This window comes from Myotis nattereri (genome assembly GCF_964212035.1).
Source record: "Myotis nattereri genome assembly, chromosome: 4".
Classification (NCBI taxonomy): domain Eukaryota; kingdom Metazoa; phylum Chordata; class Mammalia; order Chiroptera; family Vespertilionidae; genus Myotis; species Myotis nattereri.
The window spans coordinates 87341189-87360205 of NC_138079.1; the positions used below are offsets into that span (position 1 = coordinate 87341189).

Below are 19017 nucleotides of genomic sequence, written 5' to 3' on the forward strand. Positions count from 1 at the left end.
AAGAACCAACTATAGGTTTCACTGTTCTTTTCTATTGGTGTTCTTCCCTTTATTTCATTATTTCTGCTCCAACCTTTATTACTTTCTTCCATTCCCTTCCTTCAGGTTTAGCTGTTCTGTGAGGGGGCTGCTTCCAAGCCGGGGGCTGGTCCTGCCCCAGCCTGGTCTGGAAACTTTCAAGTGTCAGGCCACCTCCAGGTCCTTGACCCCCCACCTCCCCAGGAAAGATTTCAAGGACAAATCAGAGTGCGAATAAAGCAAGTTTTATTCAAGTAGAAAAAGAGAGGCCACAGTGAGGGCACAGCTGTGAAAGCAGCGAAAAGTACGCATCCAGGGGAATGTGAGCCAACTGGTGAGTTTGCGCATGCAGTCCATTAGTTCTTTCATGTTTCCAAGATTGTCTCCAAGCTTTGTGGTGCCAAATTCTGACACTGCCTTCTGGTTGGGAGGAGGTTGTGTTCCTAATATGGTCGCTTCCGGTAGTGTCATGGTGTTTGTCCCACTCGTCCCTGTCCCCTTTCTACTTGTGGTGTCTTCTCCCCAAAGCCCCCACCTCTGGGCATGATCAAAGAGAAAACCCTCTAGCAAGATCCCATATTTTGGTATGTTGTGCTTTCATTTTCTATGATCTCAAAGTCTTTTCTAACTTCCTTGACCCATAGAGTAAAGGTGTCTAATGTTATGTTAATGAGCTGACTTTTGGAAAGACCCCTAGGTAATCTAAGGATGGAGCTGGCTGTCTGGGGAACCCACCATAACCAGAGGGTAGGACCTCTGAGGAGGGGAAAGAGGCTGGATATTGAGCCCAATTACCAATGGTCAGTGATTTAATCAATCCTATGTAATGGAGCCTCCATAAAAACCCAAACAGATAGGGTTCGAGAGTTTCTGAGTTGCTGACTGTGTGGAGGTGCTAGGAGAGTGGAGCTCTTGGAGAGGACATGGAAACTCTGAGCCCTTTTCCCACACCTTAATCCATGCGTGTCTTGCATCTGGGTGCTCCTGAGTTATATCCTTTTATAATAAACCAGTGATCTAATAAGTAAAATGCTTCTCTGAGTTCTGAGAGCCACTCTAGCAAATTCCCTGAACTCAAGGAGGGCGGATCACTGGAACCTACAATCTATAGCCCGTCGGTCAGGAGCACAGATGACTTCTGACTGGAGTTTGAAGTGGAGGGGGATTGGAGGTAGTATTCTGGGACTGAGCCCTCACCCTATCTCCAGGCATATAGTGTCTGAATTTATTGGAATTGTAGGATACCCAGCTAGTGTTGGAATTTGCTTGGTGTAAACTAGGAGCAGAATCACATTATTTAACTATAATTTTAAATGTATTCTCTTAGTGGCTGTTCTTGGGATTACAATTAGCATCTTAACTTTAAAAATCTACCTTGGACTCATACTAACTTAATTTCAGTAGTGGATAGTCAGTAGTTGCTCCAATGTCATACTTATGTTCCCTCCACACTATTTAGCGCTATTATTGTCATATGAATTACATCTTTACATATTGTGAGTCCAATAATAGTTTTATAATTATTACTTTAGGCAGTTGTATTTAAAACAGAATTAAAAACAAACATAAGTTTTTACTGTCTTTTTTAAAACCTATGTGGTTACTGTTAGGGTCGCCAAAGAAGGAACGTAGGAGGCCGAAAGGGGTAAAGAATTATGAATTTATTAGGTCATCTGGAAAACCAGATGGGCTGAGCCCCAAAATGGCACCAGCACCCAGGGACAGGGACTCAGAGATCTTAAAGCTTTGACTCTAGACGGGCTTTTCCTGGGCAGAGAATTCTCTGGGCGGGTCCTGAGGGAAAAGATAATGGTCTTAACAAGTGGACTGTGGTTGTAGCAAGTGCTAAGCAAAAGGGAATGTCTGCTGTGAAGTGCTCTAAAGCAGCGGTTGCCACTCACTAGTGGTCCATGAGGTCTGAAAGGTTGGCGACCACTGGTCTAAAGGCCAGTTCCCAGGGCAGGGGGTGTCCATTCAGTCATTCGATCAGACCTGACAGTTACTTTTACCAGTGCTCTTTCCTTCTTCGTGTGGCTTCGAGTTAGTTTCCAGCGTACTTCCATTAAAGCTTGAATGGTTCCCTTTAGTATTTCTGCAGGGCAGGTCTGCTAGTGATAAATTCCCCCTTTTTTGTTTATCTTTTAATGTCTTGACTTCTCCTATGTCTTTGAAGGAAGATTTAGCTATAGAATTTTTGGTTGAAAGTCTTTTCTTTCAGCACTGGGAAGGTATCAGCCCACTGACTTCTGGCCTCCATGTTTTCTGATGAGAATTCAAGTTCATTTTATTGTGGTTCAGGAATTTCTCTTAATAACAATTTTCAGTTTGTTGTGCAGCTTTGGTTAAATGTTAGAATTCTAAAAGTCTTTGATTTTAGTTCATATTTTTGTTGTTTTAGAGGGAGAGTGAGTTCACTAAAGTCCTTTCCCTGTCATTTTGGAAGTTGATCTCTTCATAATTTTAATTATTTTAGATAACATGTTTTAATACCTTATAAAGCAATTTTCCTTTAATAATTATTTCCCTATAAGTTTGTAACTATTTCTACCCATTTGGGTAATTTTTCAGGTGAAAGTTAGAATCATTGGCTCAAGCTCCAATGATAATTTCCAGTGGTCATTTAGGAGCCTACTTTTAAAATAAGTCACGTTCTTGGAATATTCAGGCTTCCCATCCTCTCCTACTGCTCAGGGAACGTGATGAATTTTTTTCATGTGGATTTCACTGTAGTTTTCCTAGGCATTTAAATTTTGTTGTTGTGACTGGGAATTGTGATTAATATGCCATGTTATTTTTTTTTTTTTAATATAAAGCAAACATTTCCTGGGGGGAATAAAAACAACTCATTTGTGTACCTAAGGTTAATGAAGTCAGGAGGGTTCTTTCAGCAACTGAAAGGTTTTTCTGTTTTGTTTTTTCTTTGAAGCAACAGAGTATCTTTCTCCAAGTTAAATGTTAGGCAGAACCTCATACATAAAAAATAAAAGTGTAGTTGCCTGGTTGAAAAAGAAAATGAGGGCCCTACCTCGTTTTCCTCAGTGGTTAGAGCAGTGATGGCAAACCTGTGACGCGCGAACTCATTTTTTTGGTTGATTTTTCTTTGTTAAACGGCATTTAAATATATAAAATAAATATCAAAAATATAAGTCTTTGTTTTACTATGGTTGCAAATATCAAAAAATTTCTATATGTGACACGGCACCAGGGTTAATTAGGGTTTTTCAAAATGCTGACACGCCGAGCTCAAAAGGCTCGCCATCCCTGGGTTAGAGCATCGGCCCATGGACTGAAGGGTGCAGGTTCGATTCCAGTCAAAGGCATGTACCTGGGTTGCAGGTTCAATCCCCGGACCAGTTGGGGTGCTTTCCAGAGGCATCCAATAGATGTTTTTCTCTCACATCGGATGTTTCTCTCTCTCTCTTCCTCACCTTCCTCCCTCCCTTCCACTCTCTCTAAAAATCAATGGAAAAAATTATCCTCGAGTGATGACTAACCAAAAAAATTTTTAAAAAAAAGAAATGGAGGATGAGGGATGGTCCAAAGCCCTGCAGGCTCTGCCTCCTCCTCATTGCAGTCCCTGAGGTATTTTCCAACAACTGGCTGCTTGGTTACCTATCACAAGTAGGAGCTCACCTGTGGGCTCCATAGTATAACCTCTTGGTTATTTGTTTTGTTTTTTAACATTTCATTCTACTTCAAGGTGTTTTTCCATTTCTACTCGTGGCCACTAGCATACCTGAGTTTCAATGAGATCCTGCCTCCCTGAGCTAGGCCACCCCCAGCGCGTCTCTCATAAGTCAACAGAACAGGAAACTGAACATAGGCTTGAAGATGTGGTCGGTTCAAGAAAGAACATGTGATTTCTGTGGTACTTTGTCACTATCCCACATCCTGTGTCACAAAAGAGAGAAGTATTTTGACTCTATGACTTAGAAATACAGGGCCAATTTGCAACTAAATACATAGGTGAATTATATTATGTGTGAATTTTACTCCAGCAGAGAACAGAGATCTGAATGAAATACTGATAGATAAGGAGAAAGTATTTCTGATAAGACTAGAAGCATCTTTAAAACAAACACTCAAAAGAAATCTGTGTTCTAAATGTCTACAAAAGATTTTTTATTAATAAAATTTTTAGGATAAAGAAATTTAAAAAATAACTATAATACTTTAAAAAGCTATTGAGTATTTCATGTTTACAATGAGAAAAAACTTGACCCTTAAAGAACAGACTGAGTAAATTACCTAAGGCAACAAGAGCGAAAGAAGATGGTCAGACCTGCTATATGTGTACTCATACGAGGCTTAAACACTGACTTTTTAAACAAAAAGCAAATTGTACTCATTGTTTCAAGGTTTGTGAGACTATTGAATGACATCAGATGGCAATTCCTCTTATAGAAAAGAGCTTTCACTCTAATCCAGCCCATATGTTACCCTCTATGGCAATTTGGGAATGGAATGATATCTAGTCCAGTTTTAAAACCAATTCAGTTTCTAAAGGGTTGGCACTAAAAAATTTGAAGTAATATATGCAGTATTTTAAAATAACTGAGAATTATGACAACTTAAGTTTCTTTCAGATATAAGAAGGGAGTGGATACACTTACCTCAGGGCCGTACAATCCACAAGGGCTATTGCCGCAAGGGGAAGAGGAAGATACTCATTCCATACAACATGAATAGCATTCTAAGGGGGGTATTACTAATTATAACTCAAACTGTCTGTTAAATCCTAATAATGAGTATGTATACTCTCCCCTCCCCCGCCCCCCACTGTGAATTCTTCTCAGAAGGAAAATCAGAAAAGGGACTGAGTTCTGGAAAGAAATGGTGAGACTGTGGAACTCCAAGAGTGATGCTGTCTCCTCAGTCCCAGGACATGACTTGCATCCCCAGGTTCTGCCTTACAGTCTCCTGGGTATGAAATATAATTTGTGTAATTTTCCTTGAAAAGATCACGGTGGAGTCTGAGAACCCGCTGGGGCCGTCAGTTTTTGTCCTTCAGTATCCCAAATGCAGACAATCTCAACATCCAGAAATATCCTTTGATTTGTTCTTCCTCTGAAATCGTGTGTCCTTGGGATCAAAGCCTCTTTCATTGGCACCAAATAAAGCCCAGTGAGGAGTTTTGGCCATATAATCCTCAGCGCTGAAAGTCTTTGATCCACCACTGTCTTCATATTCCTGGATGAGCTCCTGGAAGCGGTTATAATCAATCCACGTCCACCATTCTCTATCAATCTTAAACTAGAAAGGAAAAAAGTAAACAGGTCAGAATTAAGTACATCCATTAAAAAAAAATCAAATAAATACCAAAAAGTTAAAAATGAGCCTGATCTTCATCCCTATCGTGATACAATTTTCTTCATGCTTCAGATATGGTTACATATCAAAGCAAAATAGTCAGAGGAGAATTTCTGTTACCCTAGGACTCCAGCCAAACTGAACCTGAAAGACCAAATTGCTGAATAAAGAATACATTCCGGAATTGAAAGTCAAGTTTATCTTGAGCGATATCAATGAAAGAGGATTAACTAAGTTTTTGGTGTTATCAGGTGTTAATGGTCAAGCAAATTCTAATTTTTCTTGTCACTATTTTTTCTTTTATTAAAATTTCACTTTCAATTAGTTTACATTCAGTATTATTTTGTATTAGTTTCAGATGCACAAGCATATACTTTACAAAGTGATCCCCCTGATAGTTCAAGTACCCACCTGGCACCACACATCGTTATTACAATATGACCATATTCCCTATGGTTTACTTTACCTTCCCATAACTATTTTCTAATTATCAATTTGTACTTATAATTCCCTTCACCTTTTTCATCCATCCATCCCAACTTCCCTTGCCTCTGGCAATCATCAGTCTCTTCTCTTATCTATGAATCTATTTCCGTTTTATTTGTTCATTTACTTTATTTAGATTCATATGTAAGTGAAATCATATGGTATTTACCTTTCCCTGTCTGACATATTTCACTTAGCATAATACCCCATAACCTATCGCAAATAATAAAATTTCATTTTACCAGCAACACCAATCAAAAGGATATATGCATCCCTATGTTCATAGCAGCACAATTTACCATAGCAAAGATCTGGAAACAGCCTAGGTGCCCATCAGCAGATGAATGGATTAGAAAACTGTGGTATATCTACACAATGGAATACTATGCTGCTGTAAAAAAGAAGGAATTCTTACCATTTGCAACAGCATGGATGGAACTGGAGAGCATTATGCTAAGTGAAATAAGCCAGTCAATGAAAGAAAAATACCACATGATCTCACTCATTTATGGATAATAAAGACCATTATAAACTGATGAACAAAAATAGATACAGAGGAAGAGCAGCATCGAACAGACTGTCAAACTACAGCAGGAAGGCTGAGGAGGGTTGGGGGGCAGGAGGGGGTAAGGATTCAACCGAAGGACTTGTATGCATGCATGTAAGCATAACCAATGGACACAGGACACAGGGGGGTAGGGGAGGCCGGGGGAATGTCAAGGGGGGGAAAAAAAGGAGACATATGTAATACTTTTAAGCAATAAAACAAAATTTAAAAAAAATTCATTTTTATGGCCAAGTAATATTCCATTGTATATATGTACTATCACATTTATATCCACTCCTCTATTGATGGGCCCTTAGGGAGCTTCCATATCTTGGCTATTGTAAATAATATATAAAAGGCTAAGTGACTGTCCATACATCCGTCCAACGTCCAACTGACTGGTACATATGACGCGCACTGGCAATTTAAAAATAAACGTTGACTCGTCCATGCGTGATACATATAAAGTTCTCACTGGTGCCAATCGCATGCATGGGTTTCAATCTGTCATTGTCGACCGTGAATTTGGTTGTTTTTGTTGACATTTCTATTATAAAGGGCAAATAGCGATATTAATTAATTTCCTTTCAATGTGCACAAATCCGTCCACCCGGCCACTAGTTGTAAATAATGCTGCAATTAACTTAGGGGTGCATATATCCTTTTGAATGAGAGTTTGGGGTTTCTTTGGATGTACACCAGAAGTGGAATTCCTGGGTCATAAGGCAGTTCCATTTTTTGCTGTTTGTTGATTTATTGATGATAGCCATTCTAACAGATATGGTTTTAATATGCATTTTCCTGATGATTAATGATGTTGAGCATCTTTTCATGTCTACTGGCCACAGGTATATTTTTTATGCAATTGTGATGGGATCATTTTCTTAGTTTCTCTTTCTGACAGTTGGTGTATAAAAATGCAATCTCAATTTCTGAATATTTATTTTGTATCCTGCAACTTTAGTGAATTTATCAGTTCTAGTCGTTTTTTGGTGGAATCTTTAGGGTTATCTTGTCATCTGCAAATGACATTTTTACTTCTTCCTTTCCAATCGAAATGCCTTTTACTTTTTCCTTCTGTGTCTAATTGCTGTGACTAGAACTTCCAGTACTATATTGAATAAAAGTGGTGAAACTTCCAGTACTATATTGAATAAAAGTTTCACTTGTCTTATTCCTGATCTTAAGAAAAACCCTTTTAGTTTTCCCCCATTGAGTATGATATTAGCGGTGGGTTTGTCATATATGGCCTTTATTATGTTGAAGTATGTTCCCTCAATTTCTAATTTGCTGAGAGTTTTTAATCATAAATTGGTGCTGGATTCTGTCATCTATTGACATGATCATATGATTTTTACCCTTCATTTCATTTATATGGTGTATCATATGAAATGATTTTCAGATACTGAAACTTGCATCCTCTGAATAAATCCCACTTCATCATAATGTATGATCTTTTTATTATATTACTGAATTCAGTTTGCTAATATTTTATTGAGGATATTTGCATCTATGTTTATCAGGGATTTTGGCCTATAATTTCCTTTCTTTGTAATGTCTTTATCTAGTTTTGGAATCAGGATAATGCTGGCCTTGTACAATGAGCTTGGGAATCTTTCCTCCTCTCGAAGTATTTGGAGAAGTATTTGGAGAAGTTTGAGGATAGGTGTTAGTTCTTTGAATGTTTGGTAAAATTCACCCTTTAAGTCATCCAGTTCATGACTTGTGCCTATTGGAAGTTTTTCGATTACTATTTCAATTTCATTGCTTGTAATCAGTCTGCTCAGAATTTGTTTCTTCTTGTTTTAATCTTGGAAGATTGTATGTTTCTAGAAATTTATCCATTCCTTCCAGATTATTCAATTGTTCATACTATATTTTTTTATACTCCTTTGTATTTCTGTGGTGTCAGTTGTCACTTCTCTTTCATTTCTGATTTTATTTATTTGGGTCCTCTCTTTTTTCTTATGTATCTGGTTAAAGGTTCATCAATCTTATTTATCTTTTCAGATAAGCAGCTTTTGATTTCCTTGATCTTTTGTATTGTATTTTAAACTGTATTTTATTTCCACTCTAAACTTCATTTCCTTTCTTCTATTCACTTTGGGCTTAGTTTGTTGTTCTTTTCCTAGTTCCTTTAGATTTAAGGTTAGATTGTTTATTTGAGATTTTTCTTGTTTCTTAAGGTATGTCGGTATTGCTATAAATTTCCCTCTTAGGACTGATTTTGCTGTGTCCCATAGATTTTGGTTCTTGTGTTTCATTTTCATTTGTCTCAAGGTATCTCTTTTGATATCTTCTTTGAGCTCATTGATAACCCATTTATTGTTTAGTAGCATTTCATTTAGCCTCCATGTGCTTGTATGTTTTTCTGTGGGTTTTTTTTCTTATAATTAACTAGAGGCCCGGTGCACAAAAATTCGTGCACTCGGGGGGGAGGAGGGGTCCCTCAGCCCGGCCTGTGCCCTCTCTCAGTCTGGGACCCCTCAGGAGATAACGACCTGCTGGCTTAGGCCTGCTCCCGGGTGGCAGAGGGCAGGCCTAATCCTTAGGTGCAGCCCCTGGTCGGGCTCAGAGCCGGGCCGATTGGGGAATTGGGGTGCCGCCCCGTCATGCACAGAGCAGGGCAGATTGGGAGGTTGCGATGCCACCCTCAGTCACGATCAGGGTAGGGCCGATTGGGGGGGTTGGGGCACCGCCCCGTCACACTCAAGGCAGGGTCGATGGGGAGGTTGCGGCGTCACCCTATCACGCACAGAGCAGGGCCGATCAGGGGGTTGGGGAGCTCCCCCGTCACGCACAGAGCAGGGCCGATCAGGGGGTTGGGGAGCTCCCCCCTGTCATGCACAGAACAGGGCGGATCAGGGGATTGGGGAGCTGCCCTCTATCACCCACAGAGCAGGGCCTATCAGGGGGTTGGGGCACCGCCACTGTCACACTCAGGGCAGGGCCAAAGGGGAGGTTATGGCTCTACCCCATCACACACAGAGCAGGGCCCGTGGGGTGGGGGGGTTGGGGTGCCGCCCTCTATCACCCACAGAGCAGGGCCGATCAGGGGGTTGGGGCGCCGCCATTCTCATACTCAGGGCAGGGCCAATGGGGAGGTTATGGCTCTACCCCGTCACACACAGAGCAGGGCCCGTGGGGTGGGGGGGTTGGGGCGCCACACCCTGTCACACACAGAGCCGCAGGGCAATCAGGAGGTTGGGGAGCTCTCCCCTATCAGGCACAGAGCAGGGTCGATCAGGGGGTTGGGGCGCCTTCCCCTGTCAGGAACAGAGCAGGGCGGATAGGGAGGTTGTGGTCCCGCCCCCTGTCACACACAGAGCCACAGGGCAATCAGGGGGTTTGGGCACTGCCCCATGTCATGCTGATCCCAGTGCTGGGAGACATATTAACCTTTTACTATATAGAATAGAGGCCTGGTGCATGGGTGGGGGCTGGCTGGTTTGCCCTGAAGGGTGTCCCAGATCAGGGTGGGGGTCCCCACTGGGGTGCCTGGCCAGCCTGGGTGAGGGGATGATGGCTGTTTGCAGCTGGTCACACACCCTTCAAGGTGGGGGTCCCCACTGGGGTGCCTGGCCAGTCTGGGTGAGGGGCTGAGGGCTGTTTTCAGGCTGGGACTGAAGCTCCCAACTGCTCCTTTTTTTCTTTTTTATTTTTTTTTATTTTGAGCCAGCTTTAGCTCTGAGGCTCCAGCTCTTAGGCCTCCGCTCCTGAAAGCTGGTACCTGGTTTGTTTAGGTTCTATAATCGAAACTCTGTATCAACTCCAGGTCTGAGATCCCGGCTAGCTGAAAGCTGGTTTCTGGGGTTTTGTTTAGCTTCTATTTTTGTAACTATGTTTCAAACTGCCAGCTCAGAGGCCTGCAGCGGCAGGCGGAGAATGTTGGAGTCCTCCGTCACTGAAGCAAGCAAGCCTCCTGTTAGTTTCAAGCTGCCTGGCTGCCGGCCGCCATCTTGGCTGGCAGTTAATTTGCATATCACCCTGATTAGCCAATGGGAAGGGTAGCGGTCGTACGCCAATTACCATGTTTCTCTTTTATTAGATAGGATTTCTAGTTTCATACCACTATAGTTGAAGAAGATGCTTGATATGATTTCAATCTTCTTAAATTTATTGAGACTTTTTTTGTGTCTTAACATGTGGTCTATCCTGGAAAATGTTCTATGTGCATTTGAAAGGAATGTATATTCTGCTGCTTCGGGGTGAAATGCTCTGAAAACATAAATTAAATCCACCTGCTGTAATGTGTCATTTAAAGCTGATGGGGAGAACCAAGATGGCGGCATAGGTTAACGCCGGAGTTTGCTGCTTTGAACAACTACTTCAAAAGTGAAACCAAAAAACGGAAGGGACATCACCCAGAACTACAGGAACACTGGCTGAGTGGAAGTCCTACAACTAGGAGGAAAGAGAAACGCATACGGACACTCAGAGGAGGCGCAGTGCTGAAGTCAAATTCTGAGGTGCGGAGTGCGCGCAGCGGGCTGGCGGCGGAGGGCGCGGTTGGCGTTTTCAATTGGGAGGGAGTCGCAGACTCTGAGCTCCAGATCCGGGCGAGTCTTTAGGGACCCAGACTCAAACGGGAGAAGCGGGACTGCCTGGCTTCGGTCAGAGCGAGTGCCGCTTTCTCTCCGAGCTTTGCAGCGGGTGCTGGGACTCAGAGAGGCAGAGCCCCTGGGGACAGGACTGAGAGCCGCCATAACTGCTCTCTCCGGCCCACCCTGTTGATCCTGTGCGACCCGCCCCGCCCAAGCCCTGCACAGAGGCATTTGCCGGATAGCCTCAGGCAAAGGCTAGATTAGCACCTCCCTAGAGGACAGAAGTTCTCTCACTGCTGACACAGCTGATTCTCACAGCCACTTGGCCTGGAGGTCAAACCCTCCCTGGAATTAGCTACAACAATCAAGATTTAACTATAAGACTTCGAACAAAGACCACTAGGGGGTGCACCAAGAAAGCATAACAAAATGCGGAGACAAAGAAATAGGACAAAATTGTCAATGGAAGATATAGAGTTCAGAACCACACTTTTAAGGTCTCTCAAGAACTGTTTAGAAGCCGCTGATAAACTTAATGAGATCTACAAGAAAACTAATGAGACCCTCGATCTTATATTGGGGAACCAACTAGAAATTAAGCATACACTGACTGAAATAAAGGATAATATACAGACTCCCGACAGCAGACCAGAGGAGCGCAAGAATCAAGTCAATGATTTGAAATGCGAGGAAGCAAAAAACACCCAACCGGAAAAGCAAAATGAAAAAAGAATCCAAAAATGCGAGGATAGTGTAAGGAGCCTCTGGGACAGCTTCAAGCGTACCAACATCAGAATTATAGGGGTGCCAGAAGATGAGAGAGAGCAAGATATTGAAAACCTATTTGAAGAAATAATGACAGAAAACTTCCCCCACCTGGTGAAAGAAATGGACTTACAGGTCCAAGAAGCGTGGAGAACCCCAAACAAAAGGAATCCAAAGAGGACCACACCAAGACACATCATAATTAAAATGCCAAGAGCAAAAGATAAAGAGAAAATCTTAAAAGCAGCAAGAGAAAGAAACTCAGTTACCTACAAGGGAATACCCATACGACTGTCAGCTGATTTCTCAACAGAAACTTTGCAGGCCAGAAGGGAGTGGCAAGAAATATTCAAAGTGATGAATACCAAGAACCTACAACCAAGATTACTTTATCCAGCAAAGCTATCATTCAGAATTGAAGGTCAGATAAAGAGCTTCACAGATAAGTTAAAGCTAAAGGAGTTCATCACCACCAAACCAATATTATATGAAATGCTGAAAGGTATCCTTTAAGAAGAGGAAGAGGAAGAAAAAGGTAAAGATACAAATTATGAACAACAAATATGCATCTATCAACAAGTGAATCTAAGAATCAAGTGAATAAATAATCCGATGAACAGAATGAACTGGTGATTATAATAGAATCAGGGACATAGAAAGGGAATGGACTGACTATTCTTGTGGGGGAAAGGGGTGTGGGAGATGTGGGAAGAGACTGGACAAAAATCGTGCACCTATGGATGAGGACAGTGGGTGGAGAGTGAGGGCGGAGGGTGGGGCAGGAACTGGGAGGAGGGGAGTTATGGGGGGGAAAAAAAGAGGAACAAATGTAATAATCTGAACAATAAAGATTTAATTTAAAAAAAATAAATAAAGCTGATGTTTCCTTGCTAATTTTCATTCTAAAAGATCTATCCATTGTTGTTAATGGGTTGTTAAATTCACTACTATGACTGTATTACTCCTGATCTCTCCTTTATGTCCATCAAGACTTGCTTTATATATTTAGGTACTCCTATGTTGAGTGCATAAATGTTTACAAGGGTTACATCCTCTTGTTGGATTAACTGCTTATTCATTATGTAATGTTCTTTGTCTCTTATAGCCTTTGTTTTAAAGCAATTTTTTCTTATATAAGTATTGCTACCCCAGCTTTTTTTTTTCCCATTTGCATGAAATATCTTTTTCCGTCCCTTTACTTTTAGGTTTGTATATACCTTTTGATCTAAAGGAAGTTAGTTTCTTGTACACAACATGTACGTGGGCATTTGTTTTCTTATCCATTCAGCTAACCTATGTCTTTTAATTGGAGCATTTAACTCACATTTAAAGTTATTATTGATAGGTACATATTTATTACCATTTTATTATTAATATTTATGTCCTCTTTTCTTCTTCTTAAAGAAGTACCTTTAACATTTCTAGTATACTGGTTTAGTGGTGATGAGCTCCTTTAGCTTTTCCTTATCTGGGAAGCTCTTTATTTCTCCTTCAATTTCATATGACAGCCTTGCTGGGTAGAACAGTCTTGGTTGTAGGTCCTTGCTTGTAATCACTGAATATTTCATGCCAGTGAATATTTCTGTCATGAAAAGTTTCTGTTGAAAAATCATCTGACAGTCTTTTGGGAGCTCCCTTGTACTGTAACTTCCTCTTGTTGCTTTAAGATTCTATCTTTGTCTTTAAATTTTGCATTTTAATTATGATGTGTTCTGGTGTGGGCCACTTTAGGTTTATGTTGTTTGAAACTCTCTCCACTTTCTGGATTTGTGTGTTGATTTCTTTTGTTGAGTGAGGGAAGTTTTCAGTCATTATTTCTTCAAGTATTTCTTCTTAATCCCTTGCTCTCTCTCTTCCTCTTCTGGTATTCCCATGATGCAGATGTTGTCCCAGAGTCCCCTTAAACTATCCTCATTTAAAAATTTTTCTTTTTGCTGATCTGGTTGGGTGTTTTCTGTTACCTGTCTTCCAAATCCCTGATTCAATCCTCTGCTTCATTTAATGTGCTGTTTGACTCCTTTTAGAGCAGTGGTTCTCAACCTTCCTAATGCCACGACCCTTTAATACAGTTCCTCATGTTGTGGTGACCCCCAACCATAAAATTATTTTCGTTGCTACTTCATAACTGTAATTTTGCTACTGTTAGGAATTGTAATGTAAATATCTGATATGCAGGATGTATTTTCATTGTTACAAATTGAACATAATTAAAGCATAGTGATTAATCACAAAAACAATACGTAATTATATATGTGTTTACCGATGGTCCTAAGCGACCCCTGTGAAAGGGTCATTCGACCCCCAAAGGGGTCGCAACCAACAGGTTGAGAACCGCTGTTCTAGAGTAATCGCCATTTCAGTTACTGTATTTTTCATTTCTGATTCTTTTTTATGGTTTCAATGTCCTTTAATATGCTTACTATCTCTTTGTTAAAGGTCTCACTGAATTCATTTATTATTCCCTACATGCCTTGAGCATCCTTATAGCTACTGTTTTGAACTCTGTATCTAGTAGATTGCTTGCTTCCATTTAATTCAGTTCTTTTTCTGGAGATTTCTCCTATTGTTTCATTTTGGGCATGCTTCTTTGTCTCCCTATTTGGGCTGCCTCTCTGTGTTTGTTTCTATGTATTAGGTAGATATGCTTTATCTCCCAGCCATGGTAGAATGGCCTTACGTATTAAGTGTGTTTTGGAGCTCAGTGGTATATAGTCTGCCTGATCACCCAAGCTGGGTGCTCTATGAGTGTCCATTGTGTGGGCTATGTGAGCCTTGCTTGTGTAGTTGAGTCTTGATTACTGTTTGCCCATCTGTGGGTGGGGTTGCCCCTCAGCCTGGCTAGCTGTGAAAATTGGTCCCAATCAGAGTGTACGAGCTGCTGTGTAGGGGCTGACCCCACAAAATGGGATTCACCCTAGCAGTGTCTGGTGTCTGCCAAGACTTCCCTTTGGGTGTGCTGCTTATGGAGCTAATTAGAAAATGCTCTGTTGTGGTCTGAAGTCAGCCAATGGTGTGTTGATTCTGGGGCCTCTCAGGAGGGACTCTGGTGCAGGTCAATGTCAGACACTGCCTTTGACCAGCCTTGGGCTACCTGTTAGGATCTACAAATTGATCTGTTGAAGGCCTGTCCTTGACCTGGGTGCATGTGGGAGGGGCCAAGCTGAGTATCAAGGCCAGCTCCTTCTAGTACCAGGCCTGGGGCAGGTCATTAAAAGGCCCAAGGCTCCCCAAGATCGGCTACTGCCTGCCAGCTGTCTGTTAGGCTCAACCACAGAAAAAAAGTCAGGTAGTGCATGAGATTCATCAGGCAAGTTCTCATGGAGTCACCAGATAGGGGCCAGTGGTGTTTACCAGGTTAATACAGATTCAAACTGGGTGCCAGTGCTGGGCCTGAGCTACTCAGTAAAAGTCTCAGGGTAGCCCTGGCTAGGTGGTTCAGTTGGATGGAGCATGATCCCATACACCAAAAGGATGCTGGTTAAATACCCAGAGCATATATCTAGGCTGTGGGTTTGATCTCTGGTGAGAGCAACTGACCAATGTTTCTCTCTCACCACTCTCTCTCTGAAATCAATAAAAACATATCCTTGAGTGAAGATTTTTTTTTGTTTGTTAAAAACATATTTTATTGATTTTTTACAGAGAGGGATATCTCAGAAACATCGATGAAAGAGAAACATTGATCAGCTGCCTCCTGCACACCCCCTACTGGGGATGTGCCTGCAACCAAGGTACATGCCCTTGACCGGAATCAAACCTGGGACCCTTTAGTCCGCAGGCCGATGCTCTATCCACTGAGCCAAACCGGTTAGGGGAGTGAAGATTTTTTTTAAAAATCTCAGGGTACACCAAGGCCAGGCACCCACATGGGGCCTTCAGACCTTTGTAATGATGCAGGATCCCAGAGACTCTTCAGGATAAAGCCAGCAGATTCATCAGGCTAAAGAAGATTAAGATTTGGCAGTGAGGGAGGGCTCTGCACAGGAAGGGCGGCAACTGTTGGGAGTGCAGGAAGACAGTCCTCGCCTTAAAGCTACGCAACTCAGCCTCTCCCTGTGTGTCTCCAGCACCTCCAGAGCTCACCTGGAATGCTCCAAAAATTTTTCAAGAAAGGCTGCAAAGCAGGCCCAGGCTGGCTTCCTCCAGCAGATCCCACAACCATGTGTGAGTTTGGAAGGGTGGGCCTTAGGGAGTCATCAGTGTGGGTGCTAGTATAGCTTTCCAGATTAATATCACATGAGGGGACTATTCCACCCAGGAACAATAGTGTCCACAGGCAGTAGGGGAGAGGAACTCAACTCAGGGACATTTGCAGCTATCTCTCCAGCCCTCTCCATGAAGCCACACAACTCAGTCTCTCCCTATATGAGTTCAGCATTATCTGAGGTACTGTCTCTCCAGCAGAACCCAGGGTTAGTGCCTACAAACAAGATTTTGTGTGCTGCCCCTTTTAGAGCCACGTGGGTTTCCAGCAGTCTCCTGACTCACCCAGGTGGACATAATCCCCACTGATTTTTACAGCCAAATGTTATGAGAGTTCCTCTTCCCAGCACTGGTGCTCCAGGCTACAGAGCACTGCATAGGGTTGAGACCTCTTTCTCCTCAGCTGGGAACCTTGGCAACTGAGATCTCTCTCCAGATTCTCAACCACAACATGTGGGTACGTCACCAACCCTCCTACCAGTCTCAAAGTGGCTTCTTCTGTAAATGCTTAGTTACAACACTTATGTTCAGCTAGTCTTCAGATGGTTATCCAGGATGGCAGGTCTATGATTTGGTTGTAATTTTGATGTGGTCATGAGAGGAGGTGAGTGCAACTTCCACCTACAATGCCATCTTGGATCCCTTCTTCTGTTCTCACTTTTTATCTGATATGAGGGCCTGGTACACAAAATTCATGCACTGGGGGGTGGGGGTCCCTCAGCCCAGCCTGCATCCTCTCACAGTCTGGGACCCCTCAGGGGATGTCCGACTGCTGGCTTGTGGCTGGATGGCCTTCTGCTGCTGCACGGCCTGCAGCTTGAGCTTTAGCAGCTGCTGTATGTGCACAGGCTGAGCCACCATGGTCTCTCCTGCAAACACCATTAAGTGGCTGAGTCAAGCACAGAGGGAGGCTCATTTTCCATTTGCCTTTTGTTCAGTTGATGTGGCACCCATTTTTCTTCCTTTAAAATCTTTCCCATTGCTTGTAAACAATCGGAAATTGTTTGCTGAGCAATGTTTAATCTTTCTGCAAGTTTGTTTTTGAGTTTGACAGGCATCTTCCTCCAGTAATGCTTGTAATTGTTGGTCTTCAAACTTTTTCAGTTGACTTGGACATTCTTTTCTTTCACATCAAAATCATCACTTTTAAAGCATTTAAACCAGAGTTCACAAGTATCTTGAGATGGAGCATGTTCACCATAAGCTTCCCAAAGTATTCAGCAACACTTTTCTTCAAAATAAAGTAATGAATTACAACTTCCCACAAGTGCTTTTTTTGGCACAAAATTCAACATTTTTAAGTGTAAAAATATCTATGATGTTAGCACCTTCAGAAAATTTGACATATGAAGTTTTGAAGCTTGTCAATACAACAAAATAGCATACATATCAAATTGCATATGTCAACATATGTGTAACTCCATCTATTGAAAAAAATCCAAAATGTAATACCATTTGTAACCAGTACACCTACTACCATTGCATCAAAAATATTAGTATACCTAGGAATAAACTTAACTAAGGAGGCAAAAGACCTGTACTTGGAAAATTACAGGACACTGAAAAAAGAGATAGAGGAAGACATAAATAAATAGAAAATTATACCATGTTCATGGATTGGTAGACTCAACATCATTAAAATGTCCATACTACCCAAAGCAATCTAAAGATTTAATGCAATCCCCATTAAAATACCAATAGCATATATCAAAGACCTGGAACAAACTTTCAAAAAATTCATATGGAATTAAAAAAATCCAGAATAGCCACAGCAATCTTGAGAAAGAACAAGTTTGAGGGATCACAATACCAGATATCAAGCTATATTACAAAGCCACAGTTCTCAAAACTACCTGGTACTGGAAAAAGAACAGACATATAGACCAATGGAACAGAACAGAGAATCCAGAAATCAACCCAAGCCATTTTACTCAATTAAATTTGACAAAGGAGGCAACAGCATACAATGGAGTCAAGATAGTCTCTTCAATAAATGGTGCTGGGAAAATTGGACAGATATATGTAAAAATATGAAACTAGACCACCAACTTAACCATACACAAAAATAAACACAAAATAGATAAAGGACTTAAACATAAGATGGGAAACCATAAAAATCTTAAAAGAATCCATAGGCAGCAAAATACCAGACATATATCATAGCAATATCTTTATCAAACAGCTCCTAAGGCATTGGAAACTAAGGAGAAAATAAACAAATGGGACTACATCAAAATAAAAAGCTTCTGCACAGCAAAAGAAACCACCAACAAAACAATAAGAAAGCCCACTGCATGGGACAACATATTTTCCAACATTATATCTGATAAGGGCCTAATCTCCAAAATCTATAGGGAACTCATACATCTTAACAAAAGGAAGATAAACAGTCCAATCAAAAAATGGGCAAAGGACTTAAAGAGACACTTTTCGAAAGAAGACATACAGAAGGCCAAGAGACATATGAAAACATGCTCAAAGTCACTAATCATCCAAGAGATGCAAATCAAAATGACAATGAGGTACCATTTCACACCTGTCAGAATGGCTATCATCAACAAATCCACAAGTGCTGGCAAGGATGCAGAGAAAAAGGAACCCCAGTGCACTGCTGGTGGGAATGCAGACTGGATGGAAAACATTATTGAATTTCCTCAAAATATTAAAAATGGAACTTCTATTTGACCCAGTAATCCCACTTCCAGGAATATATCCCAAGAAATCAGAAACACCAATCAGAAAGGACTATGCACACCTATGTTCATAGCAGCACAATTTATAATAGCTAAAATTTAGAAACAGCTTAAATGTCATTAGCAGATAAGTGGATTTAAAAAACTGTGGTACATCTACACAATGGACTACTATGCTCCTGTAAAAAACAAACAAACAAACAAACAAAAAAAAACACAACTCTTACCATTCGCAACAGCATGGATGCTAAGCGAAATAAGCCAGTCAGAGAAAGATAAATATCACATTATCTCACTCATTTGTAGAATATAATGAACAACATAAACTCATGAACAAAAATAGAGCCAGGAACAGAGAAGCATCAAGCAGACGGTCAAACTTCAGAGGGAAGATGGGAGTGGGGGTTGGGGGGGGAGGGGAAGGGGAAGAGTTCAAACAAAGGACTTGCAT

The 19017-nt window shown here is 41.4% G+C and overlaps 1 protein-coding gene across 1 annotated transcript in view; it reads right to left on the reverse strand.

The window, feature by feature from the left end:
- Nucleotides 1-2358: 2358 nt before the first annotated feature.
- LOC308518213 (S-adenosyl-L-methionine-dependent tRNA 4-demethylwyosine synthase TYW1-like) overlaps nucleotides 2359-19017 on the reverse strand; it is a 126764-nt gene continuing 110105 nt past the window's right edge. The window contains exon 16 of the mRNA XM_081089820.1: nucleotides 2359-5271. Within this exon, the coding sequence (XP_080945946.1) occupies nucleotides 5050-5271 (222 nt within the window). The 3' untranslated portion in view covers nucleotides 2359-5049. The remainder of the gene's footprint in view (nucleotides 5272-19017) is intronic.